Source organism: Carettochelys insculpta, chromosome 6, assembly GCF_033958435.1.
Source record: "Carettochelys insculpta isolate YL-2023 chromosome 6, ASM3395843v1, whole genome shotgun sequence".
NCBI lineage: Eukaryota > Metazoa > Chordata > Testudines > Carettochelyidae > Carettochelys > Carettochelys insculpta.
Genome location: NC_134142.1, coordinates 68,821,415 through 68,844,079, shown reverse-complemented (window position 1 = coordinate 68,844,079; position 22,665 = coordinate 68,821,415). Strand labels below are relative to the sequence as shown.

Here is a 22,665-nt window from a genome sequence, read left to right as displayed (position 1 = left end):
AGGAGTCTGTGAGAGTTTGGCTCTGACACAGAGTAAGGTATTTATGCATTTTGATTCAACTGCTTTTAGTAGTGTTCTTTCACTTTGTTAAATGTGTAGTCTCCCAAAGAGAAATGAGAACCACTACTAACATATGGACCCTGAAATCCAACTAATTAGAATAATTTAATCAGAACCTTCAGTTTAAGAGTCTAGTTCAAAACATAGCTTGTACTTTTTCCACCTGAGGAAGTGGATCTTACCCACAAAAGCTCATGACCTAATAAATGTTAGTCGTTAAGATTCTACAGGACTGCTTGTTATTTGCGAAACTACGAACTAACATGGCTAGCCCCCCACCCACCCGCCAAGAAGTCATACTCTCCCAGTGCAAGGAAGGCCCATCCTGTCCAGCAGGAGTGGAAGTCAGTCCGCTTAATCCAGAAAAAAATATCAGGAGAGAAGTTTATGGGAAAAGCCTGAATGACTCTGAAAGTGAAGACAAAAGGAAGATTCCAGTGTAAACATGAAGATCAACCAACCCTGACAGAATTAAGCCACTGCATGTGTTCTCTGCAAGGGACGACCGCCCCATTTGCTCAAGTTGATCAGCATATTCTTCTCATCTCTGTGAGGAGAGGTGCATCAAAGCCCCCTATGCAGGCTGTTAGTTGGTTATGAAGATGTACTCTGCATTTGAGTAGCTCTCTCAGAATCTCATTTTTGCAAGAAAAACCAATTTCACTGTCAGTTTCTTGAAAAAACTTGGGGTTTATTGATTTAAACTGCAAACAGTCGTTACAAAAGAGATTTTCTTTTAAATAAACTCACAAAGAGGGAAAAAAGCAATGTAGTGAACAGTAACATGGGGGAAAAAATTACATTCATTGTTTTCTTTGTGCCAGTCCTGTTCACCTAAACAAGGAAAACTCCAAACTTGGAATACAGAAAAGGCAAAGACAAACGGCATTTGGAATGTCTTCAAATAGGCACTTTAAGCCGAAGGCTTTTGTCTCCTTTAAGAAGCGATCAACAAAAGAGGAAGTAAAATGTCTTCCTTCCATACTGTCTCACAACAGACTTTACACACATACATTCTAAAGCCCAGGTGTGTCTGACCTGGGGGAGGAAAGGAGGGGAAGAAGGAGGGAGAAGAAAGGCAAAGAAGCACATTAACTCAATTTGCAGTCCAACAAAAAAGGGGGGAAATTCTAAAATAAATAATCCAAACACAGTTTTTGCATTTTTTAAATTAATTTTTCATTTTTTTAAAATAAAATAACCAAAAAGTGTAAAGTTACAAAAAATGTCATTGTAGTATAATATATTAAACTGTGGGGAGGAGGGGAAAGGAAAAAAAAAGACACTTCACAATCTTAAGATTAATATGGAAGATCATAATTTAAACATAAAAGAATATATTCTATGGATTCATCATCCCGATAAATATGAACAAAATTAACAAAAAGCATAGGTTTCGGCAATAAATACGTTTTGATAAGTTAAATAAGCTTTTTTATATTGTTGTGCAGTGACAAGCAAAATTTGCTCTCCAATTTCTGAAGTTATACAAAATTAAAAACCCAGAAAAAAAATAATAAAAAGCTCGGCGTGAGTGCTCTAAGATAGATCTAATGTACTCTAGAGCAAAACCATTAAAGCTATGTCTACTGGAACTTGGAATACACGGAACTTGTGTGTGTGGAATGAATTCCATTAGCCCACCCCCTCTATTTTTATTTATTGTTTGTAAAGATGTCACATGAACATATGGGGAACTTTTAGCACCAAAATCAAGTCTTTCAAAGTCCATCTGGCTTTTTCCCCCAGTCACAAGTCCCACTCATGTTACAATCTTAGTCCAGTCTCAGCTTTTTCTTCCTGCAGACCTGAGCAGATCCAGGCAAGATTAGTCTTTAAAGGGAAAAGGATTGGATGTTAACAGCTGTCCACATGCCATAAGTGTAGCAGAAACTGGCCAATGGGAAAGTAGGGGAGAAGGAACAATGCATTACTGTGGCCAGTGGAGGGAGCAGTTGGTTCTAGATAGTCCCTGCACATCTGGAAGTGCACAGAGTTAAAGGAGGCTGCTGGTGCCCTCTGCAGCCAGAGAGGTAATACAGTCACAGTGAAAATGTTCAAAGGCACTAATTTTGTAAACGGTTATTGCTTTTTATTGTAATTTGGCACTTAAGGCTTAAGCCAGTGAGTCAGCTACAGACAAGTGGACAGCCTCTATGTTAACATCTAACCTTAATGTGGGAGGGCGTTCAGAAGGGTCGGGGGGGTCAGCTTAACATTGTAATAGAGGTGGGAAGAGGGCAAGAGAAAACCCCCAGTTTAGTCATCAGAGATGGAGAGTCTGCTGAAGATGGGAAGACGTCTTGAGTTATCCAGGATGGGTGAATCTGAGCCACTGTGGCTGCTGGAGCTGCTCAGGTAACCTTCCTGGTCAGAGAGGGAGTCCTGAGGACTTGGGGGTGAGTCAAACATATTGGGGGACTCAGACATGTGCCTGAAGAGGAAAGCAGTGGGTGAACCTCCACTGGACACCTGCACCCCTAAGCTGGGGGCAAAGAGATTGGCCAGCTCCTGGCTGGAGAAGGTGAAGGGGTTGTTGGCACAATCTGGCAGGGTAGGCGAGCCCAGAAGGTCGTCAGCACTCAGGATGGGTGGCGGGGTGACTGAGGTGGGGCTGTCCAGCAGCCCATTGGCAGCAGCGCTGGGGAAGCCAGCAAAGCTGAAGCTGTGTTGGAGGCGGGGTCTGTCGGCAATGGTGGGGTCCCGGCCCCCGGCCACAGCCCGGCGCTCCTCGGCATTGTGGATGAAGTGACAGCGAGGCCCGTAAGGGCAGAAGCCGATGGTGTGGAAAGTGCGACACAGCTCCGTCTTGTACTTGGGGTGGCGGGTCAGGCTCCGCAGCTCATGGATACCGTGGGCAAACTGGCACTTGTCACCGTATTTGCAGGCACCGTTCTCCTCGAAGGGGCGGCACAGCTCAGTCTTGTAGCGGCTCGAGTTGATTTGTCCCCCGGGCTGCTTCTGCTGAAGCAGGCGCTCGCCACCTTCGGAGAAGGAGCGGTCCCGAAAACGGCTTTCTCTGGGACCCAGCACAGGGGCCGGCTCTCCCTTGAGGCTGCTCAGGAGCTGGTTCTGGTGAAACTTGGAGTTGGGCAAGGTGACTGAGTGCCTTCTGGGGAAACCCCCACCAGCTGGGGTGCCCACTGCCTTCCTATCCAACAGACATCCTCCAACACCTGAAGGACTGTAGTTCAACATCTTGTTACTCTGTGGAGAGAAAGCAAGAGAGACAGTTACCCAGCCTGCTCAGTGAGGCTCATCCTCAAAAAGGTTAACTGCATCCAGCCCCAAGCTTCTATTTTCACCAGCCCCATCTTTGCAAAATAGCCATGCTTCAAATATCCCATCTTCTAGTGCAGCAAATCCTTCAGTTACATGGCACCCATTGCCACAGGCAATGACCAGGTGCTCCACCTATCCACACAGTAACCCTGCAATACCTGTAACCTCCCTGGCCCTAGGCAAGAACTTAGGTGCCCCACCTACCCACACCTAGTGCTGCCTGCAAGAGCCATACCCTCTTCTTCCTTCCAAAAGTACACAATCCTCCTCTACCGCAAGCAACTGCCCACTCTACTCCCCCCCGCAAACCCACAGCAGCCTCAGGGCCCCATCCAGGCTCAAGAACCAGTATTTCCGGTCACCTCTCTTCATTCAAATTCTGTCCACAGACCTCTCTAATTTCAGAGACTATTGTCAAAACTCTTTAGAATTGCAGATTTTCTGCACTCCAGAAGAGTGCAGAAACATTATCTGGGACAGTCCTGCTTCAGAACCAGGGCGTATGCGAGACAAACTGGTGGGTGCATAAGATTTTTCTGAAAATACACTAATTACTGATCTAAATTAATCTCATTCTGTGGCTCCTCCAGCACTGCAACAGCATTTCATCTGATCCAGGCCAGTCTTCACCCCTAACCGCAAGAAGATTCCTTTGCAATTAGCCTTTGGGCAGCAAGGAAAGTCTGGAAGGGATCAGGAACCAGTTAGTTCATCTGCAGACTATTTTAAACATTAAAACTCCCCTTTTGGGGAGAGAAGTTAAACACGTCTGCTACAGTCACACTCACTTTGAAAAAAGCAGAGTGTTTTTTTTTTAGACAGGTCCTTATTTGCCCGGATTAAAGGGCTTGAAAAACAAACAAAAAAGACAGCTCTTGTTCACACTCAAATGACACCCCTTGCTCTGGTTTCATAGTGCAGCTTCATTATCAACTTTTAAGATACAGACAAACCCGAGTCAGACTAGACTTTCTATTTGGGATCGCTGCACACTGAGCATTTCACAACATGGAAAAAACTTCAGGAGAAGGAGGAAAGTTCTTTCTTGGCCATTAGCTTGCGGAGGAGAGAGAAGCTTTGCTTTTGTACCTCTCCTTAAACCAGCCCCACTACGATCTAAGAACAAGTGTCTTTAGAAAGAGTTTTGCGAGACAAAGGACAGCTCCAGGGCGGTGGGAGCAAAGCTGGTCGGAAGGAGTGGGAGAGAGAAGAAAAGCAAGAGCGCCGAGCGACCGCAAGCAGCCGGGGCCCTGAAGCACGCTGGCCTGCCAAGGTTGTTAAAGGAACCTCAGCGCCTTTGCAGCCAAAGGGAAGGTGCAGGCGGCCAACGTGGGCAATCGCAGCAGCGAGAGCAGGCGGCTCGCGGCAGCCTAAAACTTTAATACGCAATGAAAAGCGGCCGCGCGACAGCTCCGAAGGCCAACAACTTTCCAAGCTCTTTCTCCCCCAACGCCTCGCCTGTCCGCCAGGGCTGCCCTGACACACGCCCAGGCGCGCGGACCTCGCCACTCTGCGTGCAAGAGCGCACCGCTCTCGGGGTTGCACTGAGTCCATGAAACCCGCCCCGGGCAGCGATCAGCGCCTGGGAAGCATCGCCCCTGGCGCTGGGGGGTGGAAGGACACAACGGGACGAGGCCCCGCCCGCCCCCCTTGGGCGGCGGCAGAGCAGCTCAAAGGACAGCAACCCCAGGGCGGGCGAAGGGTAAACCCAGCTGCGGAAGGGCCGATCCCCGGCCAGGCGCCGGTCCAAGGGGGAAGCGGCTCCGAGCCCGGCAGGAGCAGTTCCACCGCCGCGGCCGGGCGCGCCCATTTACCTTGCACAGAACTTCGCTCAGGTCGAAGATGGTGGGAGAGACGAGCGCCGTGGACATGTCGGGCGATGGCCGGGGGGCAGCAGCGCAGCAGCAGCCCAGCGCACGGGACCCAGCGCGGTGAGTAAGGCACAGCCCAGCCGAGCCCAGCCCGCTCCGCCACCCGCCCGCCCGGTCGCTCGCTTCCCCCGCCGCGCCGCCCGAAAGCGATTTATAAAGTTTGCAAGACGAGTGGCCGGCCCGGGGCGGGGCTCGCGGCCCATTGACAGCCGGGCGCGGAGGGGCGGGGTCAGATGATTGACAGGGGCATTGACTCACCCCGGCCCGGCCCGAGAACACTTTCGGGAGGGGGGCGGGGCGGAGCAAAGACCGTCGGGAGCGGGCGCGGGGCGCTCGGAGGAAAGTTTTGCAAAGTCGTCCTTCTCCCTCCCCCCCGCGTGCGCAGTTGGTGCGGATCAGCGGGCGGGGGCAGGGCCGCGCCGCGAGTTATGCAATGGGCGGTGACGTCATGCCCCCCCAGCGCTCCGCTCGCAGTGAACTTTGCGAAGGGCTCGAGCTCCCGGAGCTGCGGCTCTGCCCAGCCCTTCCCCCTCCCCATGCCCCGAGCCCGTTTCCCGCCACCGCCGCCTTCCGTCTCGTGGGCCGCCGCGGGGCCCTCAGCACCACTCCCCCAGGCCTGAGCTGTCCCGCTCGCCCACCCCCGCCGCAATGGCTGCAAAGGGCGGGCCGCGCGGGGCCCGGGGCGGTGTCCTCGCGCCACTTGCACGTCTGTGCGCGGTGCCCCCCGATCTCCTCCCTTCGCCCAGCGAGCGGGGACCCGGTGCCGCCGCGGCGCTCGCCTTGCGCGCAGGGGTGCGGGGGGGCTGGACCCCGCCAGGCGACCGGCTAGCGAGGAAAACAACCCCCCCCCCGCCGCCGCCCCCTCCGGGGTGTGCGCGGGGCGCGCTGCGGCGCCGGGGCGCGTTGTGTTTGGGCTCCCCTCCCTTGCCGTTGGGAAGGTAACAGATGGCTCGGCGGGCCAGGCAGGGTTGGGTTCGCTTCTTCGGCGGAGAGGGTGACGGGGAAGCGGGGCGCGCGGACTGAAACGGGACTGGTGTTTTGAAAACCGCCCCTACAACTTCTTTATCTGCTGTTTGCATCAGGCAAGCAACAGGTTTGCACAAGCTGATCAGTTTCCCCTCTGTTTCTGCAATGGAAGGCTGGGCTGAAGTGGAAATATTAGTTATTTTCTCTCCTATGTATTTCCATTTGTCCTTTTGTCACCTCCTCGTCCTTTTTACTGTAAGTGTCACCCACTCCGGCACTCAGATGTTTATTCCACAACACTTTTAACTTCTCGATCTGTTGTGAAACAATGTCTGTGTTCAGTGCATTTTCCATTGCAATAACTAGGTCACCCAATTATAGGCACGTTTCTTTAGAAAGGCAAAATAGGAGTATGAATCTTGACTCCTTCCTCCCTGCCCCTCCCCCCACAAATTTTAGCAGAAACTTACTTAATCAATGTAACATAAACCACCAGAGCACGCACAAACTGTTTAGGCTTTAATTGTTTAAGCTTTAAGTGGGCTGCAGCTGAGCTGGGCACTGCATTCACAACTATAAAGACTTATTTCCAGTTTGGGCTGGCTTGGATTTGGCTACTCTGATTTAAATTGATTGAATCCATTTTTAACATTGCTGCTGTCTTTGCATTTTTGCAGGCTGACTGTCTTCAAGTTGATTCACATCCCCCACCCCCTTAGTCTTACCGCTTTTTTCCAATTTTTATTGAAAGCTGGCAGGCACTGCAAAGGAAATAACTCACATCCATATTAATTTAAATCATTAAAATATGTGTTCAGACCTTAAAGTGGCGTTCGTTAATTTCTGCCTTTGCCCTCCATTCTTCACCCAGTCCCCAAAGGGCACTTTTTAGCAATTTGAAATCATAAAGCTAGGGGGTGGGGGAAGGAGTAAAGTTTCTTAGCAAATAATCAGTTCCAGATTTTAGTACACAAAGAATTATGTATAGTGATACTGATGGAAGGAGCGGGGAGCTGTTTCTTTGTAACAAGCTTACATTTCAAGGCCTCTAATGTGAGGCTCCTTAAATATGAAACTTGTTGGGTCAAAGCCTGCAGTCCCTACTCAAGCAAAACTCCCCCTGAACTAAAGTTAGTTGTAGTGAGAGTTGCCAGAGGAAGGACTTATGGAATTCAGCCCCATGTTATTAATCCATCCAGAGTGAGACTTGGACTATAAACCCTTCCTTAAACTGCATCTCACTATTGAATTGCATACTCTGCTTCCTCACGTAGCCCAGACTTGCACGGAGAACTGAAACCCTAACTGCAGAGTCCAGAGTGCAAGCCCACCTCAGAGAGCACACATTTAAAACGTAAAACAAATGATCCCTGTTCCCATTTCCTCTTATGTTTGCTTCAGTCTCAGGAACTGGGCTTTAAACTTGTCTTCCTGGCTGCTGATCTTTCCCTCCCTCCTTCATTAGCCAAGAAGAGCCAAAATAACGACGCAAGAAGCAAGAGCAAACATCCACAAGAGTCTGGCCCTTCCAGGACGTCTTTTTTTATTCTTTATTTAAGGGTAGAACACTAGGTTCCACTAATTTTCCTTCTCTTTCTAGATTCAGTTTTTGTTTTGTTTTATGCCAGAAGTGAGAAGCAACCAACAGAGAGAACAGCTTGAGCATGTTATTTTCTGCAGTTGTTTACTGGCTTCCTGGATGGTGCTTGTTCCCAGAGCTCTGAGCCTCTCTATAATTAAACCCTTTTTAATTGTTAGGTTGGAAACGTCATTCCAGGGACTTTCCAAGGGTTACCATCTCCAAATGAGGAAGCTAGGAGAGAGAACTATTTCACAACTGACTTGCTTAGAGCCTGGCATTTTCGCTGAGTCTGATCTCCTGTACTTTATACAGAACAATACTGATTACTCCAAGTCTCAGGATGAGAGTGGAGTGTGTGGCACAACGGGCATGATCTTGCATGGATTTGAATGTGAGTTGTAGGTGCACAAGGAATGCAAGATTGCACTCTGTTACATGCAATCAATTCATCACGTTGTATGTATGTGATATTTAGTATTTTGTGCCTTATATTAAATGTGTGCAGCAGACTATACATGCACGTGCTAGGGGAATTGTAGTTTTCTGTTTCAAAACTTCTATGCAATTAGGGTCAAAAGCTGGTCGCACTGATGTCCAGTGAGAATTTTGATAGAATCTGGATTTAGGCTATAAGAGCCGGGCTTTCTGCCATGAGCTGTGTCTGAATCTATGCACAAGCAAATCCCTTTTTTGAGCATGTGCCTGGATAAACACAAGCCAGACTAGCAGCATGCACACACAGATTGGGAATTTGTGCACACACCTATGCCTGCCTCTCTGGAGGTGGAAAAATCAGCGGTGTCCTTTCTCAAATATAACATTACCATCACGTTTTTGCACCGAGTTTAATTGTGGCTTATGGTTTTTAAAAAGAGTAAAAGGAAGAAAAAAACCCATTTCTAACCACTGCATACTTGAGTAAACAGGTGGATGTGCTTTTGTGAACGTAGTGTGCACTCTGAGGGTTGGTCTCCATTAGAAATTATATTCAACCTAAGTTACGCAACTACGAGAATTGCATGGCTGGACTTGACTTACCTTTCCTAGTTGGCATGCTAAATTGAACCTGGGAAGATTGACCATGACAGGCTTGATCTTTCCTTAGTGTAGACAGCCCCGGGGTTTGTACAGTAGCTCTTCAATGCAGTGCTCCTCCTTTGCAGCTTGGATGGGGCAAATGAACTTGGTAGCCAGTGATAAGGCCTCCGAATTTGTTGGGCTTCTGCTGTGGCCGTTTGTAGGCCTCTGTTGTAGGTGCCGCTGGTGGAGTCACCATCACATGAGAGCTTCTTCATCAGAGTTGGACACAGGTCAGTGGGTTGCCTCCTGACTGGCCACGCTCACTCAGTGACACCATTGTAAAAAGCGAGGAAGGGATGAGTCTTCCCCAGTCCACACACATACAGAAGAACATGGAGATTGCCAGTGTGGATCAGACCTGTGGTTCCTGTGAGCTAGTATTCTGTGACTGATAGTGAACAACACCAGATGCTTCACAGGAAAGGATGAGAAACCCTGCATGAGGCCGATGTGGGATACTTACCTCCCAGACTTCCTACTGGTCTCCTCTTAAGAATCCCTGATAGTTAAAGTTGGTATCTCAAAGGGTCTTCCAGATCTTGTAGCCAGGCTCCTCCTGAATTACCTTTATCTTTTGATGGGATGGGATGTCTTCAGTGGGTGCAGCCTGTATTGCTCAGGGCTGTTTAGTTCCAGTTTTGTGTACTTTGTTTCAGATTTCAATGCAGAGAACCAAAGTTTGAAAAATTGGACTTGGACGTGTACTGTAATATTGCTTGGGCAAGCTGGGGAAGATGATGGGACAGGTAAATTTAAGCTGGTATCCAACTGACATCTTAACATCAAGGAACACTTGATTTCAACATGCCTGCCTCTGGTAGACCCACAAGTCCTTCACACCACAGTGCATTGTATAACTATTAGAAGAAAATCACATAGGATGAAATTCTGAGTTCTTTACTCAGTTTTTACTCAGTCCTTACTCTGATTAACTCCCAGTGACTATAGTAAGGGGTCAGCCTTAGGGCCTAATTTGAACTGCATAAAGATTTTGGATCTGGAGCACACACAGTCCAAGGTTTTCTGGTTCTTACAACTTTAGAGATTTGTTTTTTGCAGACATACCAAAATTGCCAGAGGCACCTGTTCTCAGGTGAGAAATCCCTGACCACAAGGGCTTCCCATGTAACAAATATGCCTTCTCAATTCTAGTGCCCTAATGTATGCTGAGTGTGAACAGGCAGCGTAACTTTCCTATATCTATTTCTGCTGGTGAGAGAAGCAATTCAGGGTCTCCTTGAAACCAGGTCCCTGGAGTATTAATTAATATCTTCTGGGTCACAGATCTGTCTTTGTTGTGGAATGGATAAAGGTACATTTCTTTTAGTCCCATGTACCCCCAGGGGCTTTTTAGACCTTTTCACCGTGCTGTGTACTGCTTCTTCAGCAGCCTTTACAAATACTGTGCATGGGTGGATGTGCACAGGAATGTCTCTTTCTGTTTTATAATGTGTCTCTAAGGGTTTTATTTTGGTCTTGTGTTCCCTACAGGTAACACTTCTGTGTATCCACTGGGAGGTAAGAATAGCCCAAGCTAGAAACTGTTGCTTTTTGGTACTTCCTCTGCCAGGCACTGCTGGCTCCTTGAGCAATGCCCACCCTTCTGGTCAACAGCAAAAAAGCGTATGAGCAGCTGCTGCTTGGTAAGAAAACAAACTCCCAAAGATACAGGAAAGTGCGTCGAGGTGGTAGGAAGCGATGGGAGTGTGATTCCTGGCAGCTTGGGTGTGTAAACATTTATAAAAGAGAGAGTGTGTGTGTATGTATGTATACTTTGCGGTAGCAGGAAACCCAAGTAGCCAACACCATTATTTTTGCAGGGGTTGGTAGATCCAGTCCTAGGCAAATATTAAAAGCTCTTAATCCTCCTGACTTTACATCTGTAAATAGCATAAAGAACATCCAGCAAGAGATAAATTACATGAAATCTTTGCTAGTCATTTCTGGGTGTTAGGATGTCAGTTGCTGGCCCCAAGAGGGTCTCATGGTTTCTTGGGAGCTCAGATACTTGAACTCATTTGGATGGGGGCAGGAGATGAGGGTAGAATTTAGTCTTTGCAGAAATTATCCAAAATATTTGAGTAACTTGTGACATACTTAGCACTGGAGGCATTGACTAGATAGTGCTGTGTGGAAAATGCAGAGGTGTCATTTTGACAGGCTGTTGCGTAAGGGTGCTGGCTGAACTTAAGGGCCATGTTATAATTTCCAGAGGAAATACAAATGCCATTAATATATTTCCACATAGCAGGACACTGAGCCTATACTTACATGTGCTTTCTACCATTCATTTTCTTGCGTCTAATTCATTGCAACTGTTATGTAGCCATGAAGAAGGAACTAAACATGCTTGTGGGAGAGAAGAGCCAGCAGGAACTGCACAGTAATGGAAAACCAGCGGGCGATACAAGAAGAGAGTTAAAATCTGTGTCTGGAACCTCTGCTGCCCATCTGTGTACAATAAATGTGCTCCAGATGTCATCTTGGCCTTACATCTCTGCTCTTACTTTTCCACTTCTCCCAGCTTACTTGCCTGCCTTTTTTTCTGGCTTTGTGCCTTCTACTACACTGCCCCCTACAGTTCACCGTTGTCTTGCATGCTCTTGTAGCTGTTTATATGGGTACAAAGTGGGTGTGTATAGATCACGACCGCTCAGATTTGGTAGCTGTTTGTATGCACTTTTTTCAGGTATATGTAATTGCACAAGGCAGAGGCCTACAGTGAATGCACATTTTCAAAACAATTCCTTCTTTCTTCTCCTCAGTAAAACCGCCCACCCCAATCCTGGTGCCTGTATATTGTCCTGTGTTTTATCTTCTAGTTGTTCTGTCTAGCTTAGAGTGTAAACCCTTCAAGGGAGGCAGCATGTCTTATCACTGCCTGTAAAATGCTAGTAAATTAACTAGGTGATATAAATGTTTTTAATATGCACAACAACATGGGAAGTAGGCCGGATCAGTAAAAGAAACAGTGCACCCATATGAAGGTGTGGGAGCAATCTCTCCATAGCAGATTAATGTTTCACCATTGGTGAATTGTGGCCCTTGGAGCCAGACTAGGTAGCCCTGGTTAGACCTCCCACACAAAGCGGGGATGGAGAAGCATAGTGTTGACATTGTGACTCTTATGCCACTACCCTCCACCTCAGCCACCATAGCTTCCCTATGTTCCACAGAGCCCCCCCGCCACCCTATCAATCGGCGCTGTTGGCAGCCAGCATCTACAACCATCGTTGTAGGTTATGCATGGGGACGGGCCTGGCACATAGTTGGTCCAGGGTCACTCCCCCTGCCCACCTCACTAGCTCTTTGCCCTGTGCTCAGTGGCAAGGATCTGGGCTGCAGTACAGAGCAAAACAACCACATTAGAAAAGGAAAAGTTCTTTTAATGGTTTAGCTTCAACCCCAGCCTGAGCAGAGCTAACTGTCTTGTTCAATGTATGAAGGGCGGACAAGGGCTCGCAAACAAATGACTTTTATTTTAGAGCAATGGAAACCGCAGCAACAAGAAAGAACTGCAGTAAAGTCTCCATGAGAGAACATGTGCTACCTGCTGCCAATCTGGACAGAAACCGCTCTCCACAATGGAGCGCCTCACAAAAGATAGGCAGAGTGGCCTTAGAAACTTAAAGGTACAGTACACAGTAAACAGCGCACGTTCCAGACTTCTGTCCAAAATCTCACTCTAGACTTATAAACCGGCTAGAGGCCTTGTTGAGCAAAGCTTGCAAGCAGAAGCTGGGCTGGAAGAAAGTTCTAGACAGAAACTTGTATGGGCCCTGTGCTGGCCAGGGGATGAGCTCCACTGGAGGCTGGGCAGGGCCCCATGCTGGCTGGGGGGAGAGGCTGGCACAGTGCTGAGGGGCCAGGCTCCATTGGGGGGCTGGCCAGGTTCTGCACTGGCCGAGGAAGGGGCTGGGGCTGGGGCTGGCACTGTGAGGGGGGAGCTCCTTTGCTGGGCTGGGTTCTGTGCTGGGGAGGGGAGGGCTGACATGGTGCAGGGGGCTCCGTTTGGGAGGGCTGGGCCAGGTCCTGTACTGGCCAGGAGTGGGGTTGGGGCTGGCATGGTGGGGGAGGGGCGTGCATTGGAGGGCTGGGCTGGGCTGGGCTGGGCCGGGCCGGGCCGAGCCCCGCCCCTTGCTGGCTGCAGGAGGGACCGGAGGTGACCCAGTGTAGAGGGGAGGGTACTCAGTAGAATTGTGCCCAGAGAAGCAGACAGACGGACATAGCAAAAATAATATATATGATACATGCCATAGTGATAAACGGTTTAGTTCTGTATAGAACCTCCCTTCCAGAAGGAACAGAGAGCACTGTGTGCCAATAGCTGGTCAGTTACTTTGGTCCAATTCTAATTGTATCTGACAAATTTTGACCTGTGCAATTTTCCATTCTTGGTCTTTGCTGGAGATTGAATATATTTTTGCTAGGGTTAACTATTAGGGTCTTGGTTTGTTTGCTGAAACAACTCTAGTGCCTCCATGGTTTGGAGCAGACTGTTACTGATTGGCAGAGATGTAGCACTGCTGATTTTTGCTACCTGCTTGCAAATCTGTCCAGATATGACCAATTTATAAACCTCTGGGGAAAAAATTTGCATATCCATGCATTTATTCTGTATTGCTCCATCGTTTTCTAAACATTCCCACAGCACTGCACACGCTTCGAAGCCACGGTGAGGTGTCTGCACCAGCCAGTCAGCTTGCTTTCCTGCTCATCGCATCAAAATGCCCTCTAGCTTGGGGAAGGTGCACTGGGCAGGAAGCCCAATTCAAGTCTTGTCTCTTCTGATGAACCTCATGCCTGTGCATTTTGATGCAATCTTTAAATACATATTTTTTCCTATAGGATGGAAAGTGTTGATTTATGCCATTTGGGGATTGCTGGAATGGACCATCCTCCAGCCATCTTTCTGACACACCTCCTACACTGGGAGCTGTATGGGGAGTGAGTGCATTGACTCCTCTCTGATTATTGGGTGGACACAGGTACTTTCCTTTCCCTTTCTATCACAGGAATAGTTTAAAGGGAGTAAAAATTGGGGCAGATAGCAAAAGAGCCGGTGGTAATCCCTCATCTGGAATACTAGGCCAGGTCAAGATTTACCACAGAGAATGTCAATTATTGCTAATTGTGGTGGTAACTTTGTGATGTGAACCTCAGTCACGCGGAGCCTGTGTCTTTTCATTAGTGAGACATGATGAGAAATGCAGGTTAAAGATGAACATATAGAACTTTATGAAACTCTGTGGACTGCTCTGTCCACATGGCTGGGTTGATTCTAGCATAACTTCCTGAATTCCCTGTTCCACTAGTATCTTGCCATGATGGCTCCCCAAATGCAGAATATGGGCCCCGTGACTGCAGCTCCACTGATCGTGACACAGTGCTTGAGGTCTCCAAACAATTTCACTTAAGCCAAGAAATAACCACGAGATGGTGACGAATTTCAGTTGCTGCGGCTGGGATTGAACTGTCAGCCTGGACAGCCTCCAAGTCACACTACTGGACTAAACAAAATATTTATTAAACTCTTGGGGGGCAGGGTCCATGTCTCCCTATGTGTTTGCACACCACCTAGCCCAATGAGGCCCCAGTCCTGGCCAGGGCCTTTGCCTACTGCTGCAGTACAAACCAAAAACCCTATTGGTAATGTATTAATGTGCAAGCCTTGCTGAAATGTGAGTGTGAATTTTAAAAGAACTCCTGGGACATTGAGAAATAAGCACTGGTGAATCATGAGAGTCAGGAGAAGCTATTAATGTGTGGGAAAAGGCAAATGTGCTAACTATTCTCAGGCATATAATAAAGCATTATGTAATAATTATTATTGTAATGGTAATGAAGGCTGTGTGACTGGGAGAAAGATGTCTAATAATTGACAAACAATGTGGCTTGGTTTGTTTTGATCTGAAATTTAAACAATGGTTACATACGTAAGACAGTATTACATAGGGCACAGAACACTGGCATAACGCCAACTTTGCACACTACAGTTTGGGTTTATGTAGGTCATGCCAAAGAAATAATGGTTCATTTCATGGTAATTCCTGATCATTAGGTAGAAGGAATGTAATGGAAAGATTGTGGATTTCAGGGAGTCAGTAGATATAGTAAACTTCCTCATTTCAAGTGGAGCTTCCAGACCGTCCAACATTGATCTAAAGTGGCTACCACATCAGTCAATGGTATAATCGCCACTGAGTCCAACGGGAGAAGAGCTAAGCCAACACTGAACACTTCAGAAAAACCTGCCACTAAAGTTTAATAATCAATTGTTCTTCTATAATGCTTTCATAATCATCTCTTAAATCCCGTGTAGCATTTTATAGATGGATTTGGAAACTGAGCCACAAAGAGATTAAGTAACTTGCGCTCATGACCACACCACAAGTCCAGGCCAGAGCCAGAAATAGAGCCCACACTTCCTCTGTCTCAATCCCCAGGTGTAATTAGCACCTTCTCTAAGCAAGGAAAAGAACCCACATGTCCTGAATCCCATCCCTGTCCAATGAGCACTACTTCCATTATAAGGAAATAGTGTTTCTCAAATGCAAGAGCAGTTGGGCAGTAGACTAGACTTGTGAGGTAAATGGCTGAGGCACCATCATAACAGATGTTTGAAAGTGTGAATGTCATCATGGCAGATGTTCACTCCCTGTGAAATCAAAGTAAAAACTCCCCTTGATTCCACTGGTGCATACAGAAAGCCTGGTGAATAGCCTTACAAAACGTCTACCTCTGATACTGTACATGAAACGAAGACTGGAAGCTGCCAGTCTTCAAAAAGGAGCTAATGCAGCTACCACACTTGATAGTCCACCTAATGCTGGCCTTTATATTGAGGAAAACAACTGAGCAAAATCACAGCTGAAGGAAATGAGTAATATAGTGGTAGCTTTTTGTAAAGCTGAATCACGCCCTGCTAATCAATTGACTTTTCCAACTTACTAAAATAGCTGATGAAGAAAAAAACAAGGCCTACATGTATAGGTTCAAAAGACTTCTTGATAAAGATCTCCCCAAGATCTAATGAGGAAATTTAGTAACAAGAAGTTGACAGATGAACTCTTATTATGGATTAAAATATGTCTAAAAGAGGAAACGAACTGGAAAATTGGCCATTTATTTCTTCATAGAAAGAGGTGCAAGCAGGGGAAGAAGACAAAAATAGTATTCTGAACAATAATATAATGGGAATGAGGCAAGTAACAAGGCAACAAAAGTTGCTGACAATGCAAAAGTATTTATTGGAGCTGCAAAGTAGTCAGGGCTAGTGAGGACTGTGGAACACTAGCAAATTCTAAAAAAAAAACCTAGGAGATTAGACACGTGGATGCTGGATAAAGTTCAACATGGACAAATGCAATAAAATACAGTTTGAAAGAAATCATCTAAGCCACTTGTATACACCTGTGTGCTCTAAATTAGTGATTAATTTTTCAAGAGAAAGATTTAGATGGCATCATGTTGACAATGCAATGAAACCGTTTACTCAAGACACAAACGTGTTTAGTAAAAGGGTTAAGCTAGAAGCCTGAATTAAGAAGGAGCTAAAGAGCAATATGGAAAATGTAATTTGGTAAAAACTAGTGGTACATAGTCACCGTATTTCTCTTCAGTCACTTTGAGCTTGTCTACATTGCAGGAAGATCAGCCTGGTCAGGGGCAATCTTCCAGAGTTCAATTTCTCGCATCTGATAAAGGCATGGGAAATCCACCTCTCTAGAGTCCACAGTTGCGAGGAATAAGGAAGATTGATGGGAGAAACACTCTTTTCGACCTGCCTCAGGGAGGACAGATCTTACAGTCGACTGCAGATACAGCAGTTCTAGCTACACAATTGCTGTGTCTGCCATATCTGCAGTCGACTGTAAGGTCTAGTGTTGACCAAGCCTTAATTTCAGAAAGGACAGAGTAGAAACAGAGATGCCCCAGAGCAAGACAACACAACAGAATAGATGCACAGGACTGAGATAAAGATGAATCGGATGGAGAGGGAGAGTGTAGAATCATGCGCTGCTTAGTTTGCAGGGGAGAAGCACTATGACAGAAGCCTCTAAACAATAAATATAATTAATAGTGCCAGCTGGATATGCATTTTTATTTAGCTAACTTTAAACTGTCCAAGGGGAAGATAAAGATTCCGAGACACTTTCTGAAGAAACAAAACAAAGTGGGCGGTAAAGCAGGTGTTCTGGTTAACATTGTCTCTCAGTATTGTTCCAGGTGGTGTGAGATTTACTGATTGAGTTACAGTAATTGCCACATTCACCTGATACAGTGACTCTGTTGACAATGCTAAGTCGGAGCTCTCAGTTCTCTACCCTCGCCATTTATACTGTGCTCCTTGCCATTGTATGTGAACTCCACAGAGTCTGAACTGTACTCTAGAGAAACCAATTATTTGCACTGTAGCATGATGTAATGAGAGCGAGTGAGAAAGATACAAGTAATTTAGTCTGCTGGTATAAACTAAATGCTGCCAGCATCACTATGATTTGCGTGTTCAGTAGGCATGGGCACAAAATGAAAATGGTGAATGTGTGGGGACTAGATTGAACTACTGAACTGGCTGCACAGGGACAGCAAGCAGGCCACTGCCCGGAAGACTGGACTCTGTGATAAATGAATATGCTGCAGCACACATCAGAGCTTGTGCCTGGCACACCTGTAGCCCCTGTGAAATCATACTAACATCTCAGATGGAGCAGGCTAGTTCATCTGAGTCCTTTATTATTTCCTGGCTGGGAAATGGATGTGGTTGCAGAGCTTCTACATTTTCAAGTAACAGTGCAGAAGAATGGGAGAGGATGAAGTCCCCCACACTGTAACACATGAACAGGCCAGAGACACGAGTGAGCTACTGGACATTCCAGTGGGAGCAGGAAGTGGGCTAGTAAATTGCTAGCATTCAAAAGTTTCAAGTATGATTCACACAAGTATGTCACTGAGGAAAAGCACTTTTTTTTTTTACAAGCTGGCTGTCAGTTGAGACTATTGACTGGCCTCTGTTGCATACCTGTGTATGTCCTGTGAAGCTGATGAGCTTAGAGATTAATTAATTAGAGACTTAATTAGTTGTAGTATATATAACACAAATTTTATATATATATATAGGAGGGGAAAAACTTTTGCAAATTACAGTCTTTGAAGTTGACTCACAGGGGTAGTTCACAGACCTTACAAGGTAAGTCTGGCTGAACTTTTCAGTAGCAAGAAGGGAGAAGTCACTCCTTTACAAAGAGCATCCAGGATCTTGCAGCAGAGCTGGTGATTCAATAGCTGGCATTCCTCCTTCTTGGTATGGAGACAGAGTCTTAGCAGGGTGCCAGGGGTGTGGTGCTGCTGGAGGAACTGTCTTTGGATGGGAAATGAAATGGAGGCTCTGACCACTGGCCACTAAAAATCTGTTCATACTTTTCACAAGAGCAGAAATGTTAGCCCTGGAGTCCTAGCTAATTCCAGCTTAGGGCATTGCTATCTGCTACATAAATAGTAGCAGCACTTTCAGCTAAGCACAGCATTCGTCACTCGCTGTCCTAATCTGTTGTGTGGTTTTATGGGATGCCACTAACCAGCTGCTGTACTCCAGCTCATGAAGAGCTGCATTTCAATTGGTAGGGTATTTCTTCTGTACTATGCCTTTGCTTCGTAAAGTTGTGATGAAAGACTGCGTAAATGTAAGTTATTTTTACAGGATGCCTGGTGAAAGCAATTAGTGCTGTTCCTGTGACTGCTACGTGGGAAGGAAAGCCAGATCTCACATTTTGAATGTGAGTTTCTCAATATTTGCTGTTTTTCTTAAAAATCCAGAGCTGGGAATCATGTGATTATGTGAGACTATCAGATCTATCTCCCAGAGGCCTGTAGATCAAGTCCTTAAATTCACAGTTACATTTCCTTTCTCTAAGGCAGAATGACTGCTGATTGCCACCAAACGTTCAATCGGTAGATAGGGTTGGAACCTCGGGGCTCTTCGGTGATCATACTGCAGCAGTGATCAGAATGGAAGTGTGCTGCTCTTTACAAGATCAGAGAGGTCCCAAACCGTGAGTCAATGAACATTTCGTTCACCTTTAGTGCCCCGATGGCTTAGGTGAACACAAACTCCAGGGGTGGTAGTGATGAATCACGGTGAGCTGGGTGAATAACTGATTTTTTTGATTTGCTGGCAATTCTGGGGCATGAGTGTGAGGGAAGCTCCATTTGGGTGAACCCTAAATCGAAAAGTTGGGAGGAAAATCCTGTCATGTGAAACAAAATGTTCTGTTTCAAGTTGGGGCATTTTAAACCCTTTTTAACACAAAAGGAAATGACAGGCTACATTCTTCAAGCCGAGGAGAAGTAAAGGGAGCTGCCCCTTTTATACCAATTGCCCAATGGTTAGAGCAGTCTGCTGGGATGTTGGAGAGCCAGGTTCTTATACCTAGCTGCTGACTTTTCTGGGGTGTCTCAGTCTCTCCTGTTGAAGCCTTTCCATTTTGTATACATAATTCAATAGCCACTGGACCCAACATAAAGACTGGGTCTCTGGCAGAGGTAATGGGTATAAGCAGGGGCTTCTCTGCTATCTTCTCTGCTTCCTCCCTGTTGTGACCGCTGCCTAAAGCCCCTTGGGAATCTAGCCCAACAAACCAAAACATTTAATTTGGAAGTAATAATACAACCAGAGGCACCGACTTCCCCTGTAGCCAGGGGATGCTCATTACTCTCTCCACCCGGCCCCTGCCCTCACTCCAGTCTTTCCACCAAGCCCCACCCTCACCCTCGGGTGACCACATAGCCCTATAGCCAATACAGGACACTGGCTTCCGGGGATGGGAGAGGGACTGCTCTCCCATGTCAGGGCTCCTTGGCAATGGGGCTCCAGCTCCAGGATGAGGCACCAGGGATGGGGGCTCTGCAGTCTCCAATGGGGAGGCACCTGGGATGAAGGGGAGTGGAGGATGGGGGCTCCAGAAGCCCCTTGTGGGGGTGTTTTCAAAGCCTCCTGAAAGCAGGGACTGGGAAATGAAGCAAGAGCTGCTTCCCTGAGGTGTGGGAGGCTGAGGAACAAGGTCAGATGACCCATGGAGGGTCTCCCTGGCAGCGGGAGCTACCTCCACTAAGGGTAGGGCACCAGCGAATGAGGCAACCACCCCCCTGCTGTGGAGTTCTTCAGCAACGGGAGCTGCCAACATGGGGTGCCAAGGAATGGGGCAGTTGCCCCACAGAGGTGTTCTGCAGCAGGAGCTGCTCTGGGGAACAGGGCAGCCACCCATCCAGTGGAGGAGCTCCCTGGCAGGAGAGGCTGCCACCCCAAGACACGTGGTGCCAGGGAACAGGAGTCCAGTAAAATAAGGGACAATTTGCCTATTCTTTAAAAAATTGGGATGCATGTGAGACAGCTTAAATAAGGGACTGTCCCAGTAAAAACAGTATGGCTGGGTGCCCTGCCCCATCCCACACCTTTCCCCAAGCTCCTGCTCCCACCCCATTTCTTTCCACCCCATCCCATCCATATTCCACCTCCTTCCCCAAGCCCCTGACCACCTCCTCCCCAAAGCACATCCTGTCCTTGCTCCCCCCGACTCCCAGGAGCATCTTGAATGCCACAAAACAGATGTTTCATGGTAGGCAGGCAGCTCTGGGGAGTGGTGGAAGTTGGTTAGCAAGGCTACTGGCTGGGTGAGAGGTGCTGGGAGGAGGGCAGGAGCCCGGCTGTTGGTGGGTGCTGAGCACCAACTAATTTTTCCCTGTGGTGTTCCAGGCCCAGAGCACGTGATTTCAACACTTCCAAAAAACTTTTTTTTTGTTACGAAAGCCAATTTCCTAAAATGAGCCCAAAGTCATAAAATGTGTCTGTTCACCCAAAACTGCAGCTTTTGATGAAAAATGTTTGTTAAAAGATATCACCCCCACGACAGAGAAGAATGTGTCTGTTGCAGCTGGTTTCAGAAGAGGACTGCCTAGTTATAGTGTCACTCAGATGGTTGCAGAACAGACATTCATCACATTGGATGGATGGAAGGCTGGACAGATATCAGAACCTTTGTGTGTGAAACTATTCAGATGAGTAAAACTCAGTAAAGGAAAAAGAGCCATGGTCCCCTATGCTGTCATATTCACAATAATAATAATAATAATAATAATTAATAATCAAGCAACCAGGTGTCAGAAGTTGACAAGCAAAAAGAAATTGAGCCATAACAAGATCTGTTCTGGTCAGTGAAAACACTTTCGGGGCACCGAACCAAGCTGCAGCCAAGCCCTCTGTCCTCCAGGCCAGACACAGGGAGAAACGCTGCTGCGGTAGTAACAGTAATGAGGTTGTAACCAACTGACATGCTTCCACTACATCCAATTATTGTCAGTTTTCATTCTGGGGACTCTTATTTTCTGTCTGGTTGGCTCATACTAAAGTGTTTATGTTTGTGGGTGGGTGTCTGTGGGCATTTATGAGAGTGTGAGCGTGACCAGGAGTCGGGGGTGGGGGGTGAGAAAGGATTACACAAGGAGTGGTGTGTGTCTGTGTGTGTGAGAGAGAGAAAGAGAGAGAGAGAGACTGTGCCAAAGCGGGAGAGGGAAGGAGAAACCGTTATTTAAAACATTTTGGTCCTGGAAGAGTGGGGCAGGACAGTTTTTTGTCTTGGTGTTCATGTAGCTTAGTTAGCAGCGTGTGGCTCAGTAAAGAGTTAAACTGGTGAAGAAGATTCTAGAGAGACTCCTGTCAGCTATAAACAGAACGATCAGCATACACAGGATGTGGCAAGCAGCTAAAGCCATCCAATTATTAACTTCACTTTTTTTTTCGAGGGGATTCACTTCTCTGTTCTGTTTCCCATTGAGGATGTGAAACCCAAGCTCACAGTGCCATGTTTAAATTGTTTGGTCACAGCTCATTTATTCTTCTCTTAAAAAAGAAAAAGGACATGTTGCTTTCCCTTTAATGGGGAGTACATCAATATCAGATGATACAGTCTTAAATTTTCTCTTTCTCTCCTGAGGAATTTTCTCAAGTACTTTCATTTACAACTATTAACTCTGAAGTATTTTCAGGAACACGCCCAGCTGAGGAATTTGGTAGAGTCTGCACAGAGAAATTATATTAAAGACTATGGGTGAAATCCTGGCCCCACGGAAGTTGATAAGATTTCCAAGTGGATTCTTTTTAGTAGAGCAGAATTCCACACTGAGATCCTACCTCACATTCAACCTACTCAAAGTGCCTTGTAAACATTAATTAATTGTCACAAACCTCTCGGTAAGGTTAGGTAATACTATCACGCCCATGATGGGGAAACTGAGCTATAGGTAGGTTAAGAGACTGCCCAAGGTCACATATCATTTAAGTGGCAGAGCCAAGAACAGACTCTAGGCGTTTGGTTCCAAGTTCCTATGCTTACATTAGTCCACATTCATGTCCAAAATATGAAAGTGATGCCAACCCTTCATGATTTTTGCCTGCTCGTCCCTTGGAGCAATAATCATAGCATGATGATATGTAGGTGTTCCTGCTTGCCATCGCAGTGTTGTGCTAATGCAAGGTGACTGTGACAAAGTTACGGTGTCATGAGATATTGTTATGATATCGTGATGTCACAATGCCTAAACAAATGCAGTCTGCTTGTATGGAAGAGGTTTCTATCTTCTAGGGCAGGGGTGTGCAACATGGGGGGCAGACCCCATTGAGAGGGTTGTGAAATTTCATAAGGCGGGGGGGGCAGCACAATCAGCTTCTGGGTCTCAGGCTCATCCATCTCATTAAAAAATGTTGAACTATGTTACTGTTTTTATGTTTGTGTGTTCACATTTATATGCCGATTAATAAAGTTTTTACAT

The 22,665-nt window shown here is 46.7% G+C and overlaps 1 protein-coding gene and 1 long non-coding RNA gene across 11 annotated transcripts; one reads left to right on the top strand and one right to left on the bottom strand.

Annotated features, from left to right (window-relative positions):
- Nucleotides 1-730: 730 nt before the first annotated feature.
- Nucleotides 731-5,290, bottom strand: ZFP36L1 (ZFP36 ring finger protein like 1). The gene is made up of 2 exons (XM_074997203.1): nt 5,157-5,290; nt 731-3,267 (listed from the first exon to the last, which is right to left on the bottom strand). Exons 1-2 carry the CDS (start codon nt 5,211-5,213, stop codon nt 2,320-2,322), a joined length of 1,005 nt encoding a protein of 334 aa, XP_074853304.1. The 5' UTR covers nt 5,214-5,290; the 3' UTR covers nt 731-2,319.
- LOC142014531 (uncharacterized) lies at nt 5,152-22,613 on the top strand. 10 transcript variants are annotated; one of them, XR_012645969.1, is made up of 7 exons: nt 5,512-6,151; nt 9,498-9,587; nt 10,333-10,484; nt 11,168-12,473; nt 13,690-13,829; nt 18,542-18,617; nt 18,760-22,612. It is a non-coding gene; the product is annotated as an uncharacterized LOC142014531 (long non-coding RNA). The 10 variants fall into 10 exon arrangements; XR_012645971.1 differs by having other exon boundaries at nt 18,756-22,612; XR_012645970.1 differs by having other exon boundaries at nt 18,542-18,893; nt 20,594-22,597.
- The last annotated feature ends 52 nt before the right edge of the window (nt 22,614-22,665 follow it).